The sequence below is a fragment of the Dictyostelium discoideum genome (genome assembly GCF_000004695.1).
Source record: "Dictyostelium discoideum AX4 chromosome 5 chromosome, whole genome shotgun sequence".
Lineage (NCBI taxonomy): Eukaryota > Evosea > Eumycetozoa > Dictyosteliales > Dictyosteliaceae > Dictyostelium > Dictyostelium discoideum.
Window position 1 is genome coordinate 3,431,895 of NC_007091.3, and position 17,442 is coordinate 3,449,336.

The 17,442-nt window shown below is 21.7% G+C and overlaps 8 protein-coding genes across 8 annotated transcripts; 6 read left to right on the top strand and 2 right to left on the bottom strand.

Annotated features, from left to right (window-relative positions):
* Nucleotides 1-56: 56 nt before the first annotated feature.
* arsB (arsenite transport subunit B) lies at nt 57-1,748 on the top strand (the record flags this gene model as incomplete). The annotated part of the gene is made up of 1 exon (XM_630887.1): nt 57-1,748. The coding sequence occupies one exon, from the start codon at nt 57-59 to the stop codon at nt 1,746-1,748; it is 1,692 nt and encodes a 563-aa protein (XP_635979.1).
* Nucleotides 1,749-2,101: 353 nt separating this feature from the next.
* atg5 (autophagy protein 5) lies at nt 2,102-3,530 on the top strand (the record flags this gene model as incomplete). The annotated part of the gene is made up of 3 exons (XM_630888.1): nt 2,102-2,215; nt 2,340-2,877; nt 2,986-3,530. 3 exons carry the CDS (start codon nt 2,102-2,104, stop codon nt 3,528-3,530), a joined length of 1,197 nt encoding a protein of 398 aa, XP_635980.1.
* A 275-nt stretch (nt 3,531-3,805) lies between these two features.
* On the bottom strand, nt 3,806-6,621 carry DDB_G0289979 (C2 calcium/lipid-binding region-containing protein; the record flags this gene model as incomplete). Its single annotated transcript, XM_630889.1, has 2 exons — nt 3,806-6,259; nt 6,361-6,621. The coding sequence occupies 2 exons, from the start codon at nt 6,619-6,621 to the stop codon at nt 3,806-3,808; spliced, it is 2,715 nt and encodes a 904-aa protein (XP_635981.1).
* A 643-nt stretch (nt 6,622-7,264) lies between these two features.
* On the bottom strand, nt 7,265-9,201 carry uppA (UDP-glucose pyrophosphorylase; the record flags this gene model as incomplete). The annotated part of the gene is made up of 4 exons (XM_630890.1): nt 7,265-7,717; nt 7,846-8,111; nt 8,206-8,542; nt 8,722-9,201. The coding sequence occupies 4 exons, from the start codon at nt 9,199-9,201 to the stop codon at nt 7,265-7,267; spliced, it is 1,536 nt and encodes a 511-aa protein (XP_635982.1).
* A 1,087-nt stretch (nt 9,202-10,288) lies between these two features.
* agxt (serine-pyruvate transaminase) lies at nt 10,289-11,602 on the top strand (the record flags this gene model as incomplete). The annotated part of the gene is made up of 2 exons (XM_630891.1): nt 10,289-10,524; nt 10,615-11,602. The coding sequence occupies 2 exons, from the start codon at nt 10,289-10,291 to the stop codon at nt 11,600-11,602; spliced, it is 1,224 nt and encodes a 407-aa protein (XP_635983.1).
* Nucleotides 11,603-12,300: 698 nt separating this feature from the next.
* On the top strand, nt 12,301-14,341 carry DDB_G0289961 (transmembrane protein; the record flags this gene model as incomplete). The annotated part of the gene is made up of 6 exons (XM_630892.1): nt 12,301-12,324; nt 12,446-12,672; nt 12,948-13,111; nt 13,199-13,666; nt 13,762-13,887; nt 13,992-14,341. The coding sequence occupies 6 exons, from the start codon at nt 12,301-12,303 to the stop codon at nt 14,339-14,341; spliced, it is 1,359 nt and encodes a 452-aa protein (XP_635984.1).
* A 435-nt stretch (nt 14,342-14,776) lies between these two features.
* Nucleotides 14,777-16,481, top strand: DDB_G0289925 (flavin-containing monooxygenase; the record flags this gene model as incomplete). Its single annotated transcript, XM_630893.1, has 2 exons — nt 14,777-14,969; nt 15,064-16,481. 2 exons carry the CDS (start codon nt 14,777-14,779, stop codon nt 16,479-16,481), a joined length of 1,611 nt encoding a protein of 536 aa, XP_635985.1.
* Nucleotides 16,482-17,048: 567 nt separating this feature from the next.
* On the top strand, nt 17,049-17,388 carry DDB_G0289981 (hypothetical protein; the record flags this gene model as incomplete). Its single annotated transcript, XM_630894.1, has 2 exons — nt 17,049-17,089; nt 17,211-17,388. 2 exons carry the CDS (start codon nt 17,049-17,051, stop codon nt 17,386-17,388), a joined length of 219 nt encoding a protein of 72 aa, XP_635986.1.
* Between the last annotated feature and the right edge of the window lie 54 nt (nt 17,389-17,442).

The following is a 17,442-nucleotide window of genomic DNA, read 5'->3' on the forward strand; positions in this document are numbered from 1 at the left end:
AAATTTTTATTATTTTTTTTTATTTTTTTTTTTTTTTTAATTTAAAATATAATTAAATGATTGATATTAATAGTAGTAGCAGCAGCAGTAGTAGTAATAATAATAATAGTAATAATAATAATAATAATAATAATAATAATAATAGTAATGTATTCGAAATTAATTCAAGTATTAAACCATACTTTACATGTATTGTATTTGTTATATCATTAATATTTATATGCTCTTCAAAGAATATTGTAACCAAACATTTACCAATTGGTAGAGCTGGATCATCAATAATTGGAGCGACATTAATGGTATATTTTGGAATTATTCAACCAAAAGAGATTGGATCAGTGATCAATTGGGATACAATAATTTTATTAATGTCAATGATGATGTTAAGTAATTATATGGAGCAAGCCAATATCTGGGGTATGGCTTCAAAAATCCTATTATGGAAATGTAAATCAACATCAATTTTCATGGTTAGAGTTTGTTTAATTTCATCAATTATGAGTTCAATTCTAACTAATGATACTGTTTGTGTCACATTAACACCAATAGTAATTAGTGCATGTAAATCAACCAATTTAACATTTTTCCCATTTTTAATGGCAATTGCAACCAGTGCAAATATTGGTAGTTCAGCATTACCAGTTGGAAATCCTCAAAATATGATCATTGCAACAGCTGGTGGTTTAAACTTTTTCAATTTTTTCAAAGTTTCAATTGTATCAAGTATACTTGGTGTTTGTTTAAATACAATATTACTTTTACTTTATTTTAAAAAAGATTTAAAAAATTTAAATTCAAATTTTAATCAATTAATTGAAACTGTAAATCCAAAAGTAGAAGAGATTGATAATAATCATCATGATGATGATGGTGCAAATAATCAATCAAAAAATGAAAAAGAAATGGAAAATATTAATAAAGAAGTAGAAGAAGAACAACACAATAATGATGATGATGATGATGATGGTTTTAATGAAAATAAAAATAATAATAATAATGGTGGACATGCAATATTATTAGTTGCATCATCAATGGATTCAATTGATTTAAGTGATTGTTCAATAATTAATAAAGATAAAAAGAAAAAAGAGAATTTTATTGAAATTTATTTTAATTCAAAAGAGAAATCAATTGAAACTATAGTTAATATTATAAAGTTAATATTTAAATTTAGAGTTGCAATAATATTAACACTAGTTTTAATTGGATTTTTCATTGGTATGCATATGGGTTTCACGGTATTATTTGGTGTTTCAATATTAATGATTTGTGAAAGAAAAGATATCACTGATATTATCAATAGTGTTGATTGGGAATTACTTTTATTTTTTAGTGGTTTGTTTGTACTGGTTGAAGGTTTCGATAGACAATTTGAAAAAGAAGCTTGGACCATTTTAGAACCATTCGTACCAATCGATTCAACTCATTTGAATGTTTTAAAGATTTTCATATTTTCTATATTAATATTAGTACTTTGTAATATATTAGGAAATGTACCTTTGGTTTTATCACTATCACCAAGACTATTAGAAGCTTTAGCTCCTGATTTCACTTGGATTCTATTGGCTTTTGTTTCTACTGTCGCTGGTAATCTAACTTTAGTTGGTAGTGTTGCAAATTTAATTGTAGCTGAAAAATCAAAATCTTATCATGAAATTGGTTTTTTAGAATATTTAAAATTTGGTGTACCTTCAACTATATTAGTCATTTTAATTGGTGTACCGATTGTAGTTTTAATTGGTAAATAATTTAGTAAATATATATATATATATATATATAATAAAATAAAATTATTTTTTCAAAAGTTTTGTAAATTTCTTATTTTCATTTATTTATTTATTCATTAATTTTTATTATTTTAAGTTGTTTCTTTTTTTTTTTTTTTTTTTTTTTTTTTGTTCTTTCATTTTATCCTAAAAAAAAAAGATATTGGCAATATCATTTCTTTACTTTCACCTAAAAAAAAAAAAATTAATTTTTTTTATTTTTTATTTTTTATTTTTTTTTTCAATTTTTTTTTTTTTTAAATTAAATTTTTTTTTTTTTTTTTTTTTATCCTTTTTATTTTTAAAACATATAATTAAAACAATACAGCTATAAAATGTCATCATTTGACGAAGATATCAAAAGGTCAATATGGGAAGGAAAAATTCCAATTGTTTTCACATTATCACCTGATGATTTAACATCTCATTTATCACCATCACCATACACTGTATGTTTTTTTTGTTTTTTATTTCAAAATTAGTTTTCAAAAAGTTTATTGCTAACAAACAAACTACTCTTTAACTATGAATAATAAAATTATATAATATACAAATTATTATCAATATTTATAGCTAATGGCACCAAGAAATAGTTATTTTCCATTAATTACGAGTTTAGTTAAGGATTACTTTTCAAGTAGTACATTAGTTTTATTAGATGAAATGTGGTTAGAATATAGAGGCATACCATTGAAGTGGCATTTACCTATAGGTGTATTATATGATACCATAGTTGGAAATAATAATTGTAACAATAGTAATAATAATAATAATAATAATAATAATAACAATAATAATAATAATAATAATAATAATAATAATAATAATAACAATAACAATAATAATAATAATAATAATAATAATAATAATAATAATAATAACAATAATAATAATAATAATATAATAATGGAGCAACCCTATTGGAATATAGTTGTTCATTTCCAATCATACCCTGATAGAATACTATTACGTTGTCCAAATATAGAATCAGTTAGAACTTATTATAAAAATGTATTAAAAGAAGCAAACTTCATTAAACAAGGTGATATCACTAAAATTAATAATTTAAATATAAATCAATCAAATGATCTTTGGGATGGTTTAAAATCACGTATGTATTTTAATATAAATATGTTTTAGTAGATTATCATCAATCAATCAATCAAAGTTAATTAATTAATTAATTTATTTATTAATTTTGATATATATATACATGTAGATGATTATGATAAATTTTGGTCAGTAAATAAAAAACTTATCCCAAATAGTAATAAAGAATATAAAAACATACCAATTAGATTAATTATAAATTATAAACCCCCAATTCAAGAACTAATACCAGTATTTGATGAAAATTTGGTTGAATTAACTTTAGAGAATTTATTTTCAAGAATACCTTATGAATCTTTTTCAAACTTTTTAAATTATAATAATAATAATAACAATAATAATATTAATAATAATTCACCACCACTTTCACCAAATAGCAATAATAATAATAATAATAACAATGTAGATAATAGTATAGAAAACTCTTTAAATCAAACCAATGTGGAATCAGCTGAACCTGAATTTTCAAATCTTCTTCAATATATTAAAGCAACAAATGCAGAGTATAAAATTCAAGGTATTCAACCATCACTTAAAAGTTCTGCTGTTTGGCTCTATGAGCATTTTGGGCATCCTGATAACTTTTTATATATAGTTTTAATTGATCCTTCTCAAAATAACAACAACAACAATAATAATAGCAATAACTACTAAGGAATAATAATAATAAAAAAAAAAAAAAAAAAAAACAAAAAAAAAATAGAAAAAAAAACAAATACACAAAAAAAAAAAAAATAAAAAAATGAAAATTATAATATATTATTATTAATAAAAAAAAAAAAAAGAAAGAAATTTTAGTGTAATAATTTGAATTATTAACTATCAATAATTATTGATGTCTATTTTATTTTTTTTAATTTATTTTTTATTGTTTTTTCTTATTTGTTTGTTTGTTTTTTTTTTTTTTTTTTGTTCGATATATATAAAGGTTAATTACTATTTTGAGAGTCCCTTATTTCTTCAAATTCTGATATATTGTCGTCCTCTAAAACTCTTGTAGTAGAATTATTATTATTATAGTCATCACCTCCATCTTCATCATCAAAATCATCTAATTTATTCTTTAAAGTTGATAGTAGTAAATCTTCGTCATCTTCTGTATCATTTAATTGTGATTGTAATGCTTCAATCAATTTATCTTCATCATCTTCGTCATAAGGATTATATCCAAATTTATTAGATTCATTTTGTTTACCGTTGTTATTATTAACTGTTGGTAAACCAGTTAATGGATCTCTTGATAAATTTGAATTAACTGAAGTATTTGAATTATTTGAACTATTTAAATTATTAATTTTATTTTCTTCTCTAGATTTTGCTAAATAAATTGTTGATGGTTGAGGTAATGAAGTTGATACATTTGAATTTGTTGCAGTAGTGGTTGTGGTTGTAGTGGAGGAGGAAGGGGTGGTATTAAAATTTAAAGAATTTGATAATGAAATTGAATTTGAATTTGCACTTAAAATATTACTATTATTATATATACTATGATTAAAAGAGACATGAGGTTTGTTATTTAAATAATTTGTACTTGTATGGGGTGAACTTGAAGGTGAGGCTGATAATGATGATGATGATTGTTGTTGTTGTTGTTGTGATGAACCTTTCGCTATTTCTGATAATTGTATATCAACTTCACTACCATAAGCCATACCAATTTTTAAAGACATTTTGGAGAGTAAATTTGATTTTATCCTATTGAAATCCCTCCAATCTGTATTATATTTATTTGTTAATTGATTATGTTTCAAAATGAACTCAGCAGCTAAAGTATCTTTAATATTTTGAACAGATGATCTAACCCAAAGTGAAACGACTAAATCAGAAGGTTCATCATCATAGATTGGAAAATCACCAGCATACATGAATACCGGATTATAGAGTACAGATTTATGAGAGGTTGTATCTCTTTTCTTGCCAAGATGAACGGTTACATAAGTGATAATATCGATTGGATGATCATTGATATCCAACATTTTAATGGGTAATGGTAGTACACCATTGGGCTGGGGATTGTTTATGAAGGAACGATCGGCTAAGATCATATTTGGTTGATATTTAACCTCCAAGATTTCAATGAAAAGACGACCTGTTGATTGTACCATACGTTTTGCAGATCTTAATATCTCTGTCCAATCCTCTAGATCCCTTTCATTCTCTGCAGAGATTAAATAGTTTGCTTTACTAGTTGAAATTTGGAAGCAATAATCGTAACCTTCCGCTTGAGAGATTTCACATTCTATTTCAATATTTACAATTTCATTAATTGGTATGATACCAGCTGGTGCGGTATCTTTTGGTGATTTATAGTAACTTAGAATATTATCCTTTAGAACGAACCATCTACGTCTCCAACTCTTAAAATTATGACCTTTCTTAAATAAATATCCACTATGTACACCAAATGTACCCTGTTTCGATGCTGTATCTTTTGCTTGTTTTATCTTTTCTGAATTATTTGATGGTAAGAAAAATATTGAACCATTACGATGATCCTTTTTTGCAATTGCTTCATGTCTAATCCATTTAATTTCTTTTTTAATTTCTTTTTGATATTCAATTGAAGTTTGTGCATTTGCTGGAATAATATATGGTGTTAAATCACCATTATTACTATTTAATAATTGTTGTTGCTGTTGTTGATTTTGATTTACAACTTCTTGAAAATCTAATCTTAAATGAAAATCACTACTAAATCTTTTATCACCATCTGCACCATCTAAATCTGATTTTGTTAAGATTAAAGTTGGAAATGAAAACATACCAGTATGAAAATTTGCACGACAAATCTGTTCTACCCTATAGAATGGAGTGATATGAGAGAAAACCAGTAAAATATCACCTCTAACGATTTTACGTACTTCGAAAACAATCGTAGCATTACCCGATTGATAGGTACGAGTTTCTTTTGTATCACCTTCGATAGGTGCACTGGTGAAAATTCTAACACCCTTTTGAGTTGCTGAATAAATGTTTAATACTGGACAAACACCTTGTTTCAATGGTCCTAAAAAAAACTTTGGTAATGTTACCATAGATATTGATTTTAAAAATACAGGTCCTGGATTCAACTCTTTACCACCGAAATAAATATCAGAAAAGTATTGTGTATATCTAATTTGTGATGGTCCTGTTATCCCATAATTATTATTTGATCTCTTTACTGCGAAATATCTCATTGCATCTGATGCACCTTCAAACAATCCGCCATATTGTAATAATGCACTTATAACTGTACCTGTTCTTCCTTTACCTGCCATACAATGTACTACAACAACATTCATTGGATCCTTTTCTAACCAACTATATATTGTCATAACAATTTTAAATAATAATCCTAATGGTGGTGCATGATGATCTGGAAATCCACACCAATCAAGTACCTTTATATATATAATTATTATTATTATTAATAATTTTTTTTTTTTTTTTTTTTTTTTTTTTTTTTTTTTTTTTTTTTTTTTTAAAAAAAAATATATATTACCATTCCATTGAATAAACTATAATCATATTTTCTTTCACTAAGATTATAAATTAAATAATGATCTTTATGTGATGTATTTAATAATTTTGAAACATCATAAATTGAATTTCTATATGCACTTTCTACACCATCTGCAGGAAATGACATTGCTATTACACGTTCCGTTATATATGTTAAATCTAAATCATACTCTTCATTTTCATATCTATTTTTATCTGCCGATATAGTTTTTCTAACTGCTTTTACAATTGAATTATACATGTTATTTTAAATTTTATAATTATTGATATCGATAATTCTTTATTTTTTTTTTTTTTTGATTTTTTTTTTTTTTTTTTTTTTTTTATTATGATAAATATACAATTGTTATTATAAATATTATTAATATCTTTTTTTATAATATTAAGTTTTATTTTTGTAAAAAAAAAAAAAAAAAATAATTTAAAAAAAAACCTTTAACTAAAAGGTCATATGTAATTATATATATATATGTACTATATATTTAAAATAAATGAATAATAGGTTTTTTTTTTTTTTTTTTTTTTTTTTTTTGAGTTTTTTTTTTTTTTTTTTTTTAAAATTTTTTTTGCAAATTTAAAAAAAAAAATTAAAAAAAATAAAAAATCCTATTTTTTCAGCCACTGGAAATTTTACTTAACGATTTGAAACAATCCATTTTTTTAGTTTTGTTTTTTTTTTATTTTTATTTAATTAATTAATTTTTTATTTAATAAAATAAAATAAAATTAATAAAATTTTTTTTTTTTTTTTTTTTTTTTTTTTTTTTTTTTTATTTGGTGGGACAAAATACTTGATGGATAAAAAAAAAAAATCATGATTTTTTTTTTTTTTTTTTTTTTTTTTTTTTTTTTTTTTTTTGACCAATTAATTTTTTGAGTAGAATTTAATGATCCAAAATTCTAAGAGTGCCAGAAAGTACTTTATTTTCTAAAACCACACCATCTGGAATATCAACACGTTCACCATGATTAGCTACAATAATGACTGTACCTTTAAGAGTAATTCTTGAACCAAAGTAAACATCACCAGAAACAGTAAGATGATCCAATTCCAATAAATCTGGAATTGATTTAAATCTCTTTTCATAATCTGAAACTGTTGAAAATTCTTCACCCAATTTAACAAGTGGTACATCTTGACCTTCTCTCTTTGAATTTAATTTAACTTGACCATGATCAAATTGGAAAATATTTGATTGTGCAACCAATAATTGACTTGTTGATTTAATTGGACGATATCTATCACGTGGTACAAAAATTGCAACTGAATTCTTAAAATTTTGAATACCCATACCTGCTGGTGTTTCTAATTGTACCATTGCTTTATGATTTTCAAGCTTTGGAAAATTAAAAATTAAAAATTTAAATAAATAAAAAATTATTAATTAATTAATAAATAAATAATATAAAAAAAAAAAAAAAAAAAAAAAAAAAAAAAAAAAAAAAAAAAAAAAAAATTACTTACTGGATAATTAACAATCCAATCTAAATCTAATTTATCTTCTTTAATTAAATTTGAAACTGATTTCAAATTAACCCAAATATTATTTGTATTCCAAAGTTTAAAATCTTTAAAGATCTTTAATTTCTCTGGTTTAACTTGAGATAATTCCAAAAGATGAAGTTTATCTTTATATGACATTAAAATACCACCAGTTGAATCAGTATTAATACGATTTGTAACTTCTAAACCAAATTCAATCTTTTGCAAATGAATATGATTTAATACCTCTATAATAATAATAAAAATAATAATTTATTTTATTTGTGTTAGTTATTTTTATTTTTATTTATTTTTTTTTCAAATTTTAAAAAAACAACTTACGAAGATCAATTATTGAACCTAAATTTTCAACATTTGAAATGAAAATATATTCTTTACCAGCAGCTAAAAATTCATCAATCAAACCAGATCTTTGGAGTGATCTAAAGATATCACCTGAACCTGGTGGATACCATTCCTTTGGATTCATTGGTGTATTTGGTTTTGGTACTAAATTTAATGTATCTTTATACATCTTTGGGAACATTGATTGTTGGAAAGTTTTAATACTAACTTTATGAGTTTTATACTTTTCAATAACCTTATTAGTTTCATTATGAGTTTTATAAGAATTCATAATAACCAATGGGACATCAACATTATAATCTTGATTAATTTGCTATATTAAAATTTTAATATAAAAAAAAAAATTAAAAAAAAAAATTAAAAAAAAAAAAAAAAAAAATTAAAAATGGAAAAAATGGAAAAAAGTGGAAAATAAAAAAATAAATAAATTAATACCAAAAGAAAATATTATTAATAATAATTATTATTATTTTAAAAAATTTTACTACTTACTTCAATATGAGCAACTGCCATATCTAAAAAAGTAACACCTGGAGCTATTTCCATTGTACTTTTAGCAGTTTTACAACCCATACTATTACCAAGACCACCATTTAATTTAATTACAACTAATTTATTTAATAATCTGGAAGCATTTGATTGGTCAATTGGTGAGACTAAATGAAGTTGATGATAATCTACCATTTCAGTTTTATTTGGAATTTTAATTTCATCAGTGTAAATTTGATCCTTGTTAATGTATGCATGTCTTTGTTTTTGGAATGCTTTAAGTTCATCTGGTTTCATACCCAATGCTAATAATGTACTATCTTCAATTGGTGCTGCAAATCTTGCACCATGTTGAAGTGGTGGATATAATTCTTCATCATTCTCTGAAAATAAATCAACATTTTTAAATAAACTATGTAATGATCCAGTTGATTGTAATTTTGGTCTTTCAACTGTTGCTTTTGATGTTGCTGTATCTGTCATTTTTTTTTTTTTTATTTTCTTTTTATAATAATAAATTAATTAGTTAAAATTATTAATATTGTTTTTTTTTTTTTTTTATATATATATGAATATTTTTTATTATAATAATTGTGATGGTGATGATGATGATAATGATGATTGGCGGAGTTAAAAAAAAATTAAAAAAAAAATAAAAATAAAAATAAAAAAAAAAAAAAAACTAATATAAAAATAATAATACAAGTTTAAAATAAATTAATTATTTGAATACTACTTTTTGTGGTATTTTATATAACAAATGATAAATAAAAAAAAAATGTAATGTGAGATTTATATAAATTAAATTAAATTTTTTTTATTTTTTTTTGAAAAAAAAAAAAAAAAAAAAATTTAAAATTTTTAATTTTTTTTATATTTTTATTTTTATTTTTTATTTATTTTTCAACTACCCCATTTGGGGTGTAGTTAAAAAAAAAAAAAAAATATAAAAAAAAAATCAGACCAATAAAAAAAATAAAAAATAAAAAAATATAAATAAAAATGAAAAAATAAAAATAAAAATAGAAAATTTTTTTTTTTTTTTTGATGGTAATTTATTTTACTTACACAAAACAATTCCCAAGTGAAAAATAAATATAAATCTTTTTTTTTTTTTTTTTTTTTTTAAATTATATTAAAATAATTTTAATATAATTTCAAATAGTATTGAATAATAATAATAATAATTATGAATACAAATTATTTTTAATATAATATTATTGAAGATAATATAAGATTATTACAGTAATTTTTCTTTTTTTGTGATGTGCATTAATATTTTCATTTTTTTTTTTTTTTTTTATTTTTATTTTTAATTAATTTTTAATTTTAATTTTTTTTTTTTTTTTATTTTTTTTTTTTAATTTCCCACTCATAAAAATCTTATTTCATTTTTTTTTTTTATTTTTGAATTTTATTAATTTTTATTTTTTTAATTACCAAATATATAAAAAAAAAAAAAAACACTGTTTATATTAGGTTTAATAATACAAATTAATTAAATATTAAATACTTTAATCTAAAAATAAAAATTTATTTTTTTTAAAAAAATCTAAAAAAAAAAAAAAAAATGGGTTACTCTGATAAACATAAATTAAAAACATCCAATTTACAATTACCAGTAAGATTATTATTAGGACCAGGACCATCGAATTTACATCCAAGAGTTAATCAACAATTAATTTCAAGTATGGTTGGTTATACTGATGCTAGTTATTATAAAGTTATGGATGAAACAATGGAATTAATGAGATACTTATTCCAAACTGATAATCATTTTACAATTCCAATTTCTGGTGCTGGAACGTATGTATTTATTTATTTTTTATGAGGAAAAAAAAAAAAAAAAACCAAAAATGGATAAAATTTTTAATTATTATTTTTTTTTTTTTTTAGAGCTGCAATGGAAACTTGTGTTTCAAATTTAATTGAACCAGGTGATAAAGTTGTTTGTTTAGTATCAGGATTCTTTTCAGATAGAATTTATCAAATGGCAGTAAGATATGGTGGTAATATTTTAAAAGTTGATAAACAATGGGGACAATGGTTTGCATTGGAAGAGATTGAATCAGCATTGGTTCAACATAAACCATCATTGTTGACATTAGTATTTGGTGAGACAAGTACTGGTGTTAAACAACAAATGGAAGGTGTTGGTGAATTATGTAAGAAATATAACTGTTTATTGATGGTTGATTGTGTGGCTGCATTGGGCGGTGTGCCAGTGTTTGTCGATGATTGGAAAATCGACGCATGTTATACCGGCACTCAAAAATGCTTGAGTGGTCCACCAGGCATTTCACCACTTACATTCAGTAATGCAGCTTGTCACAAGATTGCCACTAGAAAAACACCCGTTGCCAACTGGTATTTGGATTGCAATTTATTGGGTGGTTATTGGTGTCCAGAATTCAATTTAGCAGATGGCACAATCGCCAAAGAGGAGAAATCAACAATACCCAAAAGATACCATCACACAACTCCTGCAAATTTATTGTACTCGTTGAGAGAGGCATTGGTTTTATTGGTGGAGGAGGGTCTTGACAATGTATGGAAACGTCATCAAGACGCTGCCATATTGTTGTATGCCGGTTTGGAAAGCTTAGGTTTGAAACCATTTGTTCCACAATTAAATGAAGCACCAGAAAAAGGTGGTCGTCTTTTCAGTTTAACCACTGTTAACATCCCAGATGGTGTCGATGGTAAAATGGTCATGAAATATCTTTTGGATAATTTCAATATTGAAATTGCTGGTGGTATTGGTGCTTTTGCTGGAAAAGTTTGGCGTATTGGTTTGATGGGTCAAAATGCTAATCCAGGTAATATTAAATTATTAATTAGTTCATTATCTGATGCACTCAAAGTTAATGGTTTTAATTGTTAAAAAAAAAAAAAATAAATAAATAAATAAAAAAAGTGTTAAAAAAAAATAAAAAAAAATAAATAAATCAATTTAAATTTTTTTTCACTCATTGCCTTGGAATGGATATTTTTGAATTTATTTTAATATAACCAAAATTGATATTCTCTAAATATTTAAAAAAAAGAATAAAAAAGGAAAATATGGTTTTGTTTTTTTCACATTTTTTAATTTTTCAAAAAAAAAAAAATACACGCACGCTCTTGTTTCCCCAAGTTCAAAAAAAAAAAAATAAAAAAAAAAAAAATAAAAAAAAAAAAAAAAAAAAAATTTTTTAAATTTTTAATTTATATTTGTACATTTTATTTAAAATTTAAATTACCCCTTTTCATAATCTAAGATAAAGAGAGAAAAAGAGAAAGAAAGAGAGAGAAAGAAATAGGTAGTATTGGAATACTATACCAACATTAATTCATTAATCTCCTCTTTAAAAATATTAAATAACAATAATAATTTCAAATGTTTTTTTATACATAGTTACCTAATTTTTTTTTTTATATTTTATATTTTATATTTATTTAATATAAATTTATTTTTTAACATAAAATAATTGTAAACAAAAAAAAAAAAAAAAAAAAAAGAAAATAAAAAATCAAACATCATACAGTTTTTTTCACTAAAGTTCATCATAATCATCAATAAAACACATATTTTATCTTACAATGGGTAATCTCTTTTCTAAAAAGGTAATTTTCAAATAAATTTTAGAATAGAGAGAAAAAAAAATAAAAAATAAAAAAAAAAAAAAATACTAATCTTTTTTTGTTTTGTTTCTTTTTTAATATTTTAAATAAATAAAAAAAATAGAATGGATTCGAAAAACAACTTTTAGATATGGAAACAAAGATATTGAATTTAGAGGATAAATTATCAAATTCAAGAATATTTCATCAAAAGGTTCTTCATAAAATTGTACTTTATAGTTTTGCAATCGAATTTTTTATAATTTTATTTACATATGTCAAATCACGTTCTTTAGAATCAATACCAGAGAAACTGTTTTGTTGTATTTATTTAGTTTTATTCCCAATATTGTAGGTATTATAATTAAAATTAGAATGAATAATAATAATAATAAATGAAAACAATAATGTTACAACTCATTTATATAAATGGAAAACAATACAGTTCATTTGATACTTTTATAATCAAATCCTCTTCCACATGAAACTAATCCCCAATATTATTATTATTATTATTATTATTATTATTATTATTATTATTATTATTATTATTATTATTATTATTATTATTATTATTATTATTATTATTATTATTATTATTATTATTATTATTATTATTATAACAGTATTTTAATTTTAACAAAAGTATATGGTTTCGTTTATAAATATTTAATTAAAAAGAATGAAGTCAGATTAGATAGTTTAAAAACTGGTTTACAAAAGAAATTGGATGAAAGAAAACGTGAAACCGATTACGAAAATACTCAAAAATTATTAGATAGATATGAAAGTATCATCAATAATAATAAAAAAAAGAGTGAGTATAAAATATAAAATAAATAAATTATTAAACTGAAATTCTAACTTTTTTTCTTAGAAAATCCACCATCACCAACAAATAAACCATTAGGTCCACCAAATTTGAATAATAATAATAATAATAATAATAATAATAATAATAATAATAATAATAATAATAATAATAATAATAATAATACTTTAGGTAATTCAATGAGAAATAGGAATCAACCATTTAATATATCATCTCAACAAAATCAACAACAACAAAGAATGATTCAACCACAACAATTATCTCCACAACAATTACAACTTTTACAGCAACAACAAAGATTGAGTCAACAAATTGTACCATCACAACAACAGCAATCACAATCACAACCACAACAACAGCAACCAATTTTAAACCAACCATATAATATAAATAATAATAATAATAATAACAAACCACCACCACCAATTCAATTACCTCCACAACAATCATCTCAGTATATTGGTAACCAACAGAGATTACCTCCACAACAATATCAAAATGAACAAAAATCAAGTAAGTCAATTTTCATTCAACAATAATCAAATATTATTTATTTATTTATTTATTTATTTATTAATTTACTAATTTTTTTTTTTTTTTTCAAATAGAATGGTGGTTAGATAAATTAGTAGATTATTTAATTTCAGATGGACCTACTCATGGATCACCTTTAATTTGTAGTAATTGTCATTCACATAATGGTTATGTACCTGTAGAGGAATTGTCAAATATTCGTAGGTTTTTTTTTTTTTTTTTTTTTTTTTTTTTTTTAAAACCTAAACTGTTTCTAACCAAACTTATTTGTTTTTTTTTTTTTTTTTTTTTTTTTTAAAAAAAGAATTTCGTTGTAGAGTTTGTAAAACATTCAATCAAAGGGATTCTGTAAATAATAGTACAACTAATGATGACAGAAACAATAGTCAAAATACAGGTTCAAATCAACAACAATCACAATCATTACAGGATCAACAACCATCAATTGAAGAGATTGATAAAAATTTCAGTGTAACAGAACAAAAAAATGAAACCAATAATGAAAATTATAGTGACAGTGAAAAACAATTGGAAGAAAATAATAATAATAATAATATAGATAATGATAGTGGTAGTAGTAGTAGCCAAAATACACCAAACAAAAAAAAAGGAAAAGGAAAAGGAAAAGGAACTCCAACTAAAAAAACTAATTGATAAAAAAAAAAAAAAAGAAAAAAAAAAAAAAGAAAAAGAAAAGATAAAAAAATAAATAAATTAAATAAATAAATAAAATAAATAATTGAATAGATAAATAAAAAAAAAAAAAAATATGATATCATTTTAATATTTTAACAAATGCCAGTCTGTCTAAACTGTATCATTTCAATTTTTTTTCAAACTGTTAACCCACACCATCCAAGTGTTAAGTGTGGCAAGTGTGGTTGGTCAAACTTTTTTTTTTTTTTTTTTTTTTTTTTTTTTTTTTTGTTTATTATAATTTTATTTTTTATTTTAATAATACAAAAACATTTTTTTTTTATTTTTAATTCTAATTAGTTGTTTTTTATTTTTTTATTTTTTAAATTTAATATTATTATTATTTTTTTTTTTTTTTTTCTTTTTTCTTTAAATAATACATAATTATTAAAAATGATAAGCAATAAAAAAGTAGCAGTTATTGGGGCAGGATTGAGTGGATTATGTTTTTCAAAATATATTAATCAAATTGGGGATTTAGAACCAACAATTTTTGAAAAAACCAATGATATTGGAGGTGCTTGGTCAAATTCATCAAATAGAAAATCATGGGATAGTTTGAAGTTAAATACAAATCAATTATCAAGTAAGTTTTATTAATTTTTTTTTAATTTTTTATCTTATTATAATTATAATTAATAAATTATTAATCCTTTTTTTTTTTTTTTTTTTTTTATTAGTGTCATTTTCAGATTTTCTATTTAAAAATCAATTCCCAAATAAAGAAGAAATTTTCCCATCAAATAAAACATTTTATGAATATTTAAAAAGTTTTGTTGAAAATTTTGAATTAATAAATTATATAAAATTTAATTCAAATGTTATTAAAATTGAAAAGAATGTGGTTGTAGATGAAAATGAAAGTAATTGTAAATGGAAAGTTGTATGGGAATTTAATAATAATAATAACAATAATCAATCAATAATTTATTCAGAAATATTTGATTATGTTGTTATTTGTACTGGTGCATTCTCAAAAAGTTCAACAAAGAATGATTTAGAGATTAAATTGAAACAATTTAAAGGTGATATAATACATAGTGAAAATTATAGAAATCCTGAATTATTAAAAGGAAAGAAAGTGCTTATTGTCGGATCATCATTTTCAGCATGTGAAATTGCAAATGATGTATGTAAAGAAGTTTCAAAATGTATTCAAATCGGTCATGAAAATTTCTATGCAGTAAATACATTTTTACCAAATGAAGATGGTAAACATATACCTTGGGATATGTTATTTTTCACTCGTAAATCAATTTATGAAAAAAATAATAATTATAAAACTGATCAAGAGTTATGGGAAGTTTCAAAGAAAATGTTAATACAAATTTGCCCAAATCAAGATTTATCCAAAAATCCAAATTCTAAAATACCAATTAAAACAACACCTGAAAATCAACCACCAATTGGTTTTACAGTTTCAAGAAATTATTATGAAAATGTTGAATCTGGTAAAATTATTACATATACAGGTGATAATTATAAAATCCACTCAGTAGATGGTAATTCAATAACATTTTCAAATGATAAAGGTGAGGTTAATACTGTTGATAAAATTGATTCAATTATTGTATGTAGTGGATACCAAATAGAGTTCCCATTTTTAGAAAATGATGTTTTGGAAGATATTTGTTATGATTCAAAAGATCAGTTCTTGCCTATGTGTATTTATGAACATACTTTTCCAAGTAAGTTCAAAAGTATTGCTTTTATTGGTTGTGTTAAAGGAATATTCTTAACAGAAATTGAAATGTATTGTCGTTGGGTTTCATTAGTATTTTCAGGTAAACTAGAATATCCAAATGATGAAAAATTAAGTCAAGGTAAAAATGATATTTTAAAATTAAGATCAGTCAGACCTCGTCCACAATTCCCAATTCTTGATTGTGTTTATCATTGTGATAAAATTGCTAAAGAAATTGGTTGTTTACCTGATTTTGAATCAATTAAAATCAATGATCCTGAATTATATAATAAATTATGGAATGGATTCTTTTGTCAAGCATCATATAATTTAATTGGTCCTGGTTCAAATCCAACATTAGCAAAAGAAATAATAAATAATTATTATGAAAATTATCAACAATTTAAAAATTAAATAATTTATCAAAAAAAAAAAATAAATTCAATTTTTATATATAATAATATATTTGTAATAACAATATGTGATAAAATACCAATTATCTATGAATTTAAAATACTCTCTACTTATAATTATCATCATTTATTTAAAAATAATTAAATTAATAAATATTTAATAAGTTAAATATTATTTGTTTATTAAATTATTTTTCTTTTCACAGAATTAAAAAATTTAAATAATTAATATTTTAATAAATAAATTATATAAAATTTATAAAACAATAATTTTGAACAATAATTACAAATAAACAAAATTAAAACACAAATAACAAATATTAAAAACTGTTACAATAATACATATAATTATTATTTAAATTAACACCACTCTTAAATTATCCTTGGATTCTAACAGAATAAAATATAAAATAAGTTTTTTAAATAAATAAAAATAAAAAAAAAAAAAAAAAAAAAAAAAAAAAAAAAAAATATCTTTAAGATTAAAGTATAAAATAAGAAAAGAAATAAAATAGTTTGAAAAATAAAATTGGAAGGGGATGAATTGTAATAATTAATAAAAAATATAATGTCATTCTTTAAATTGTATGAAATAAAAAAAAAATATGTGTAAAATTGTGTTTTTTCAAAAAATTATTAAAGATTGTTAAAAAGTATAAATTTTCAAATTAGAATAAGTATAAAATAAAGAAAAAATAATAAAATAATAATAAAATAATAATATTAATAGTAATAATAATTATAATAATAATAATAATAATAATAATAATAATAATAATAATAATAATAATAATAATAATAATAATAATAATAATAATAATATTAATATTAATAATAATAATAATAATAATAATAATAATAATAATAATAATAATAATATAGAAATAATAATTTTATTATTATTGTAAAAAGTTTGGGGTGAACACCCTAAAAAAAGGTAGGATTATTGTTTTTTTATTTAA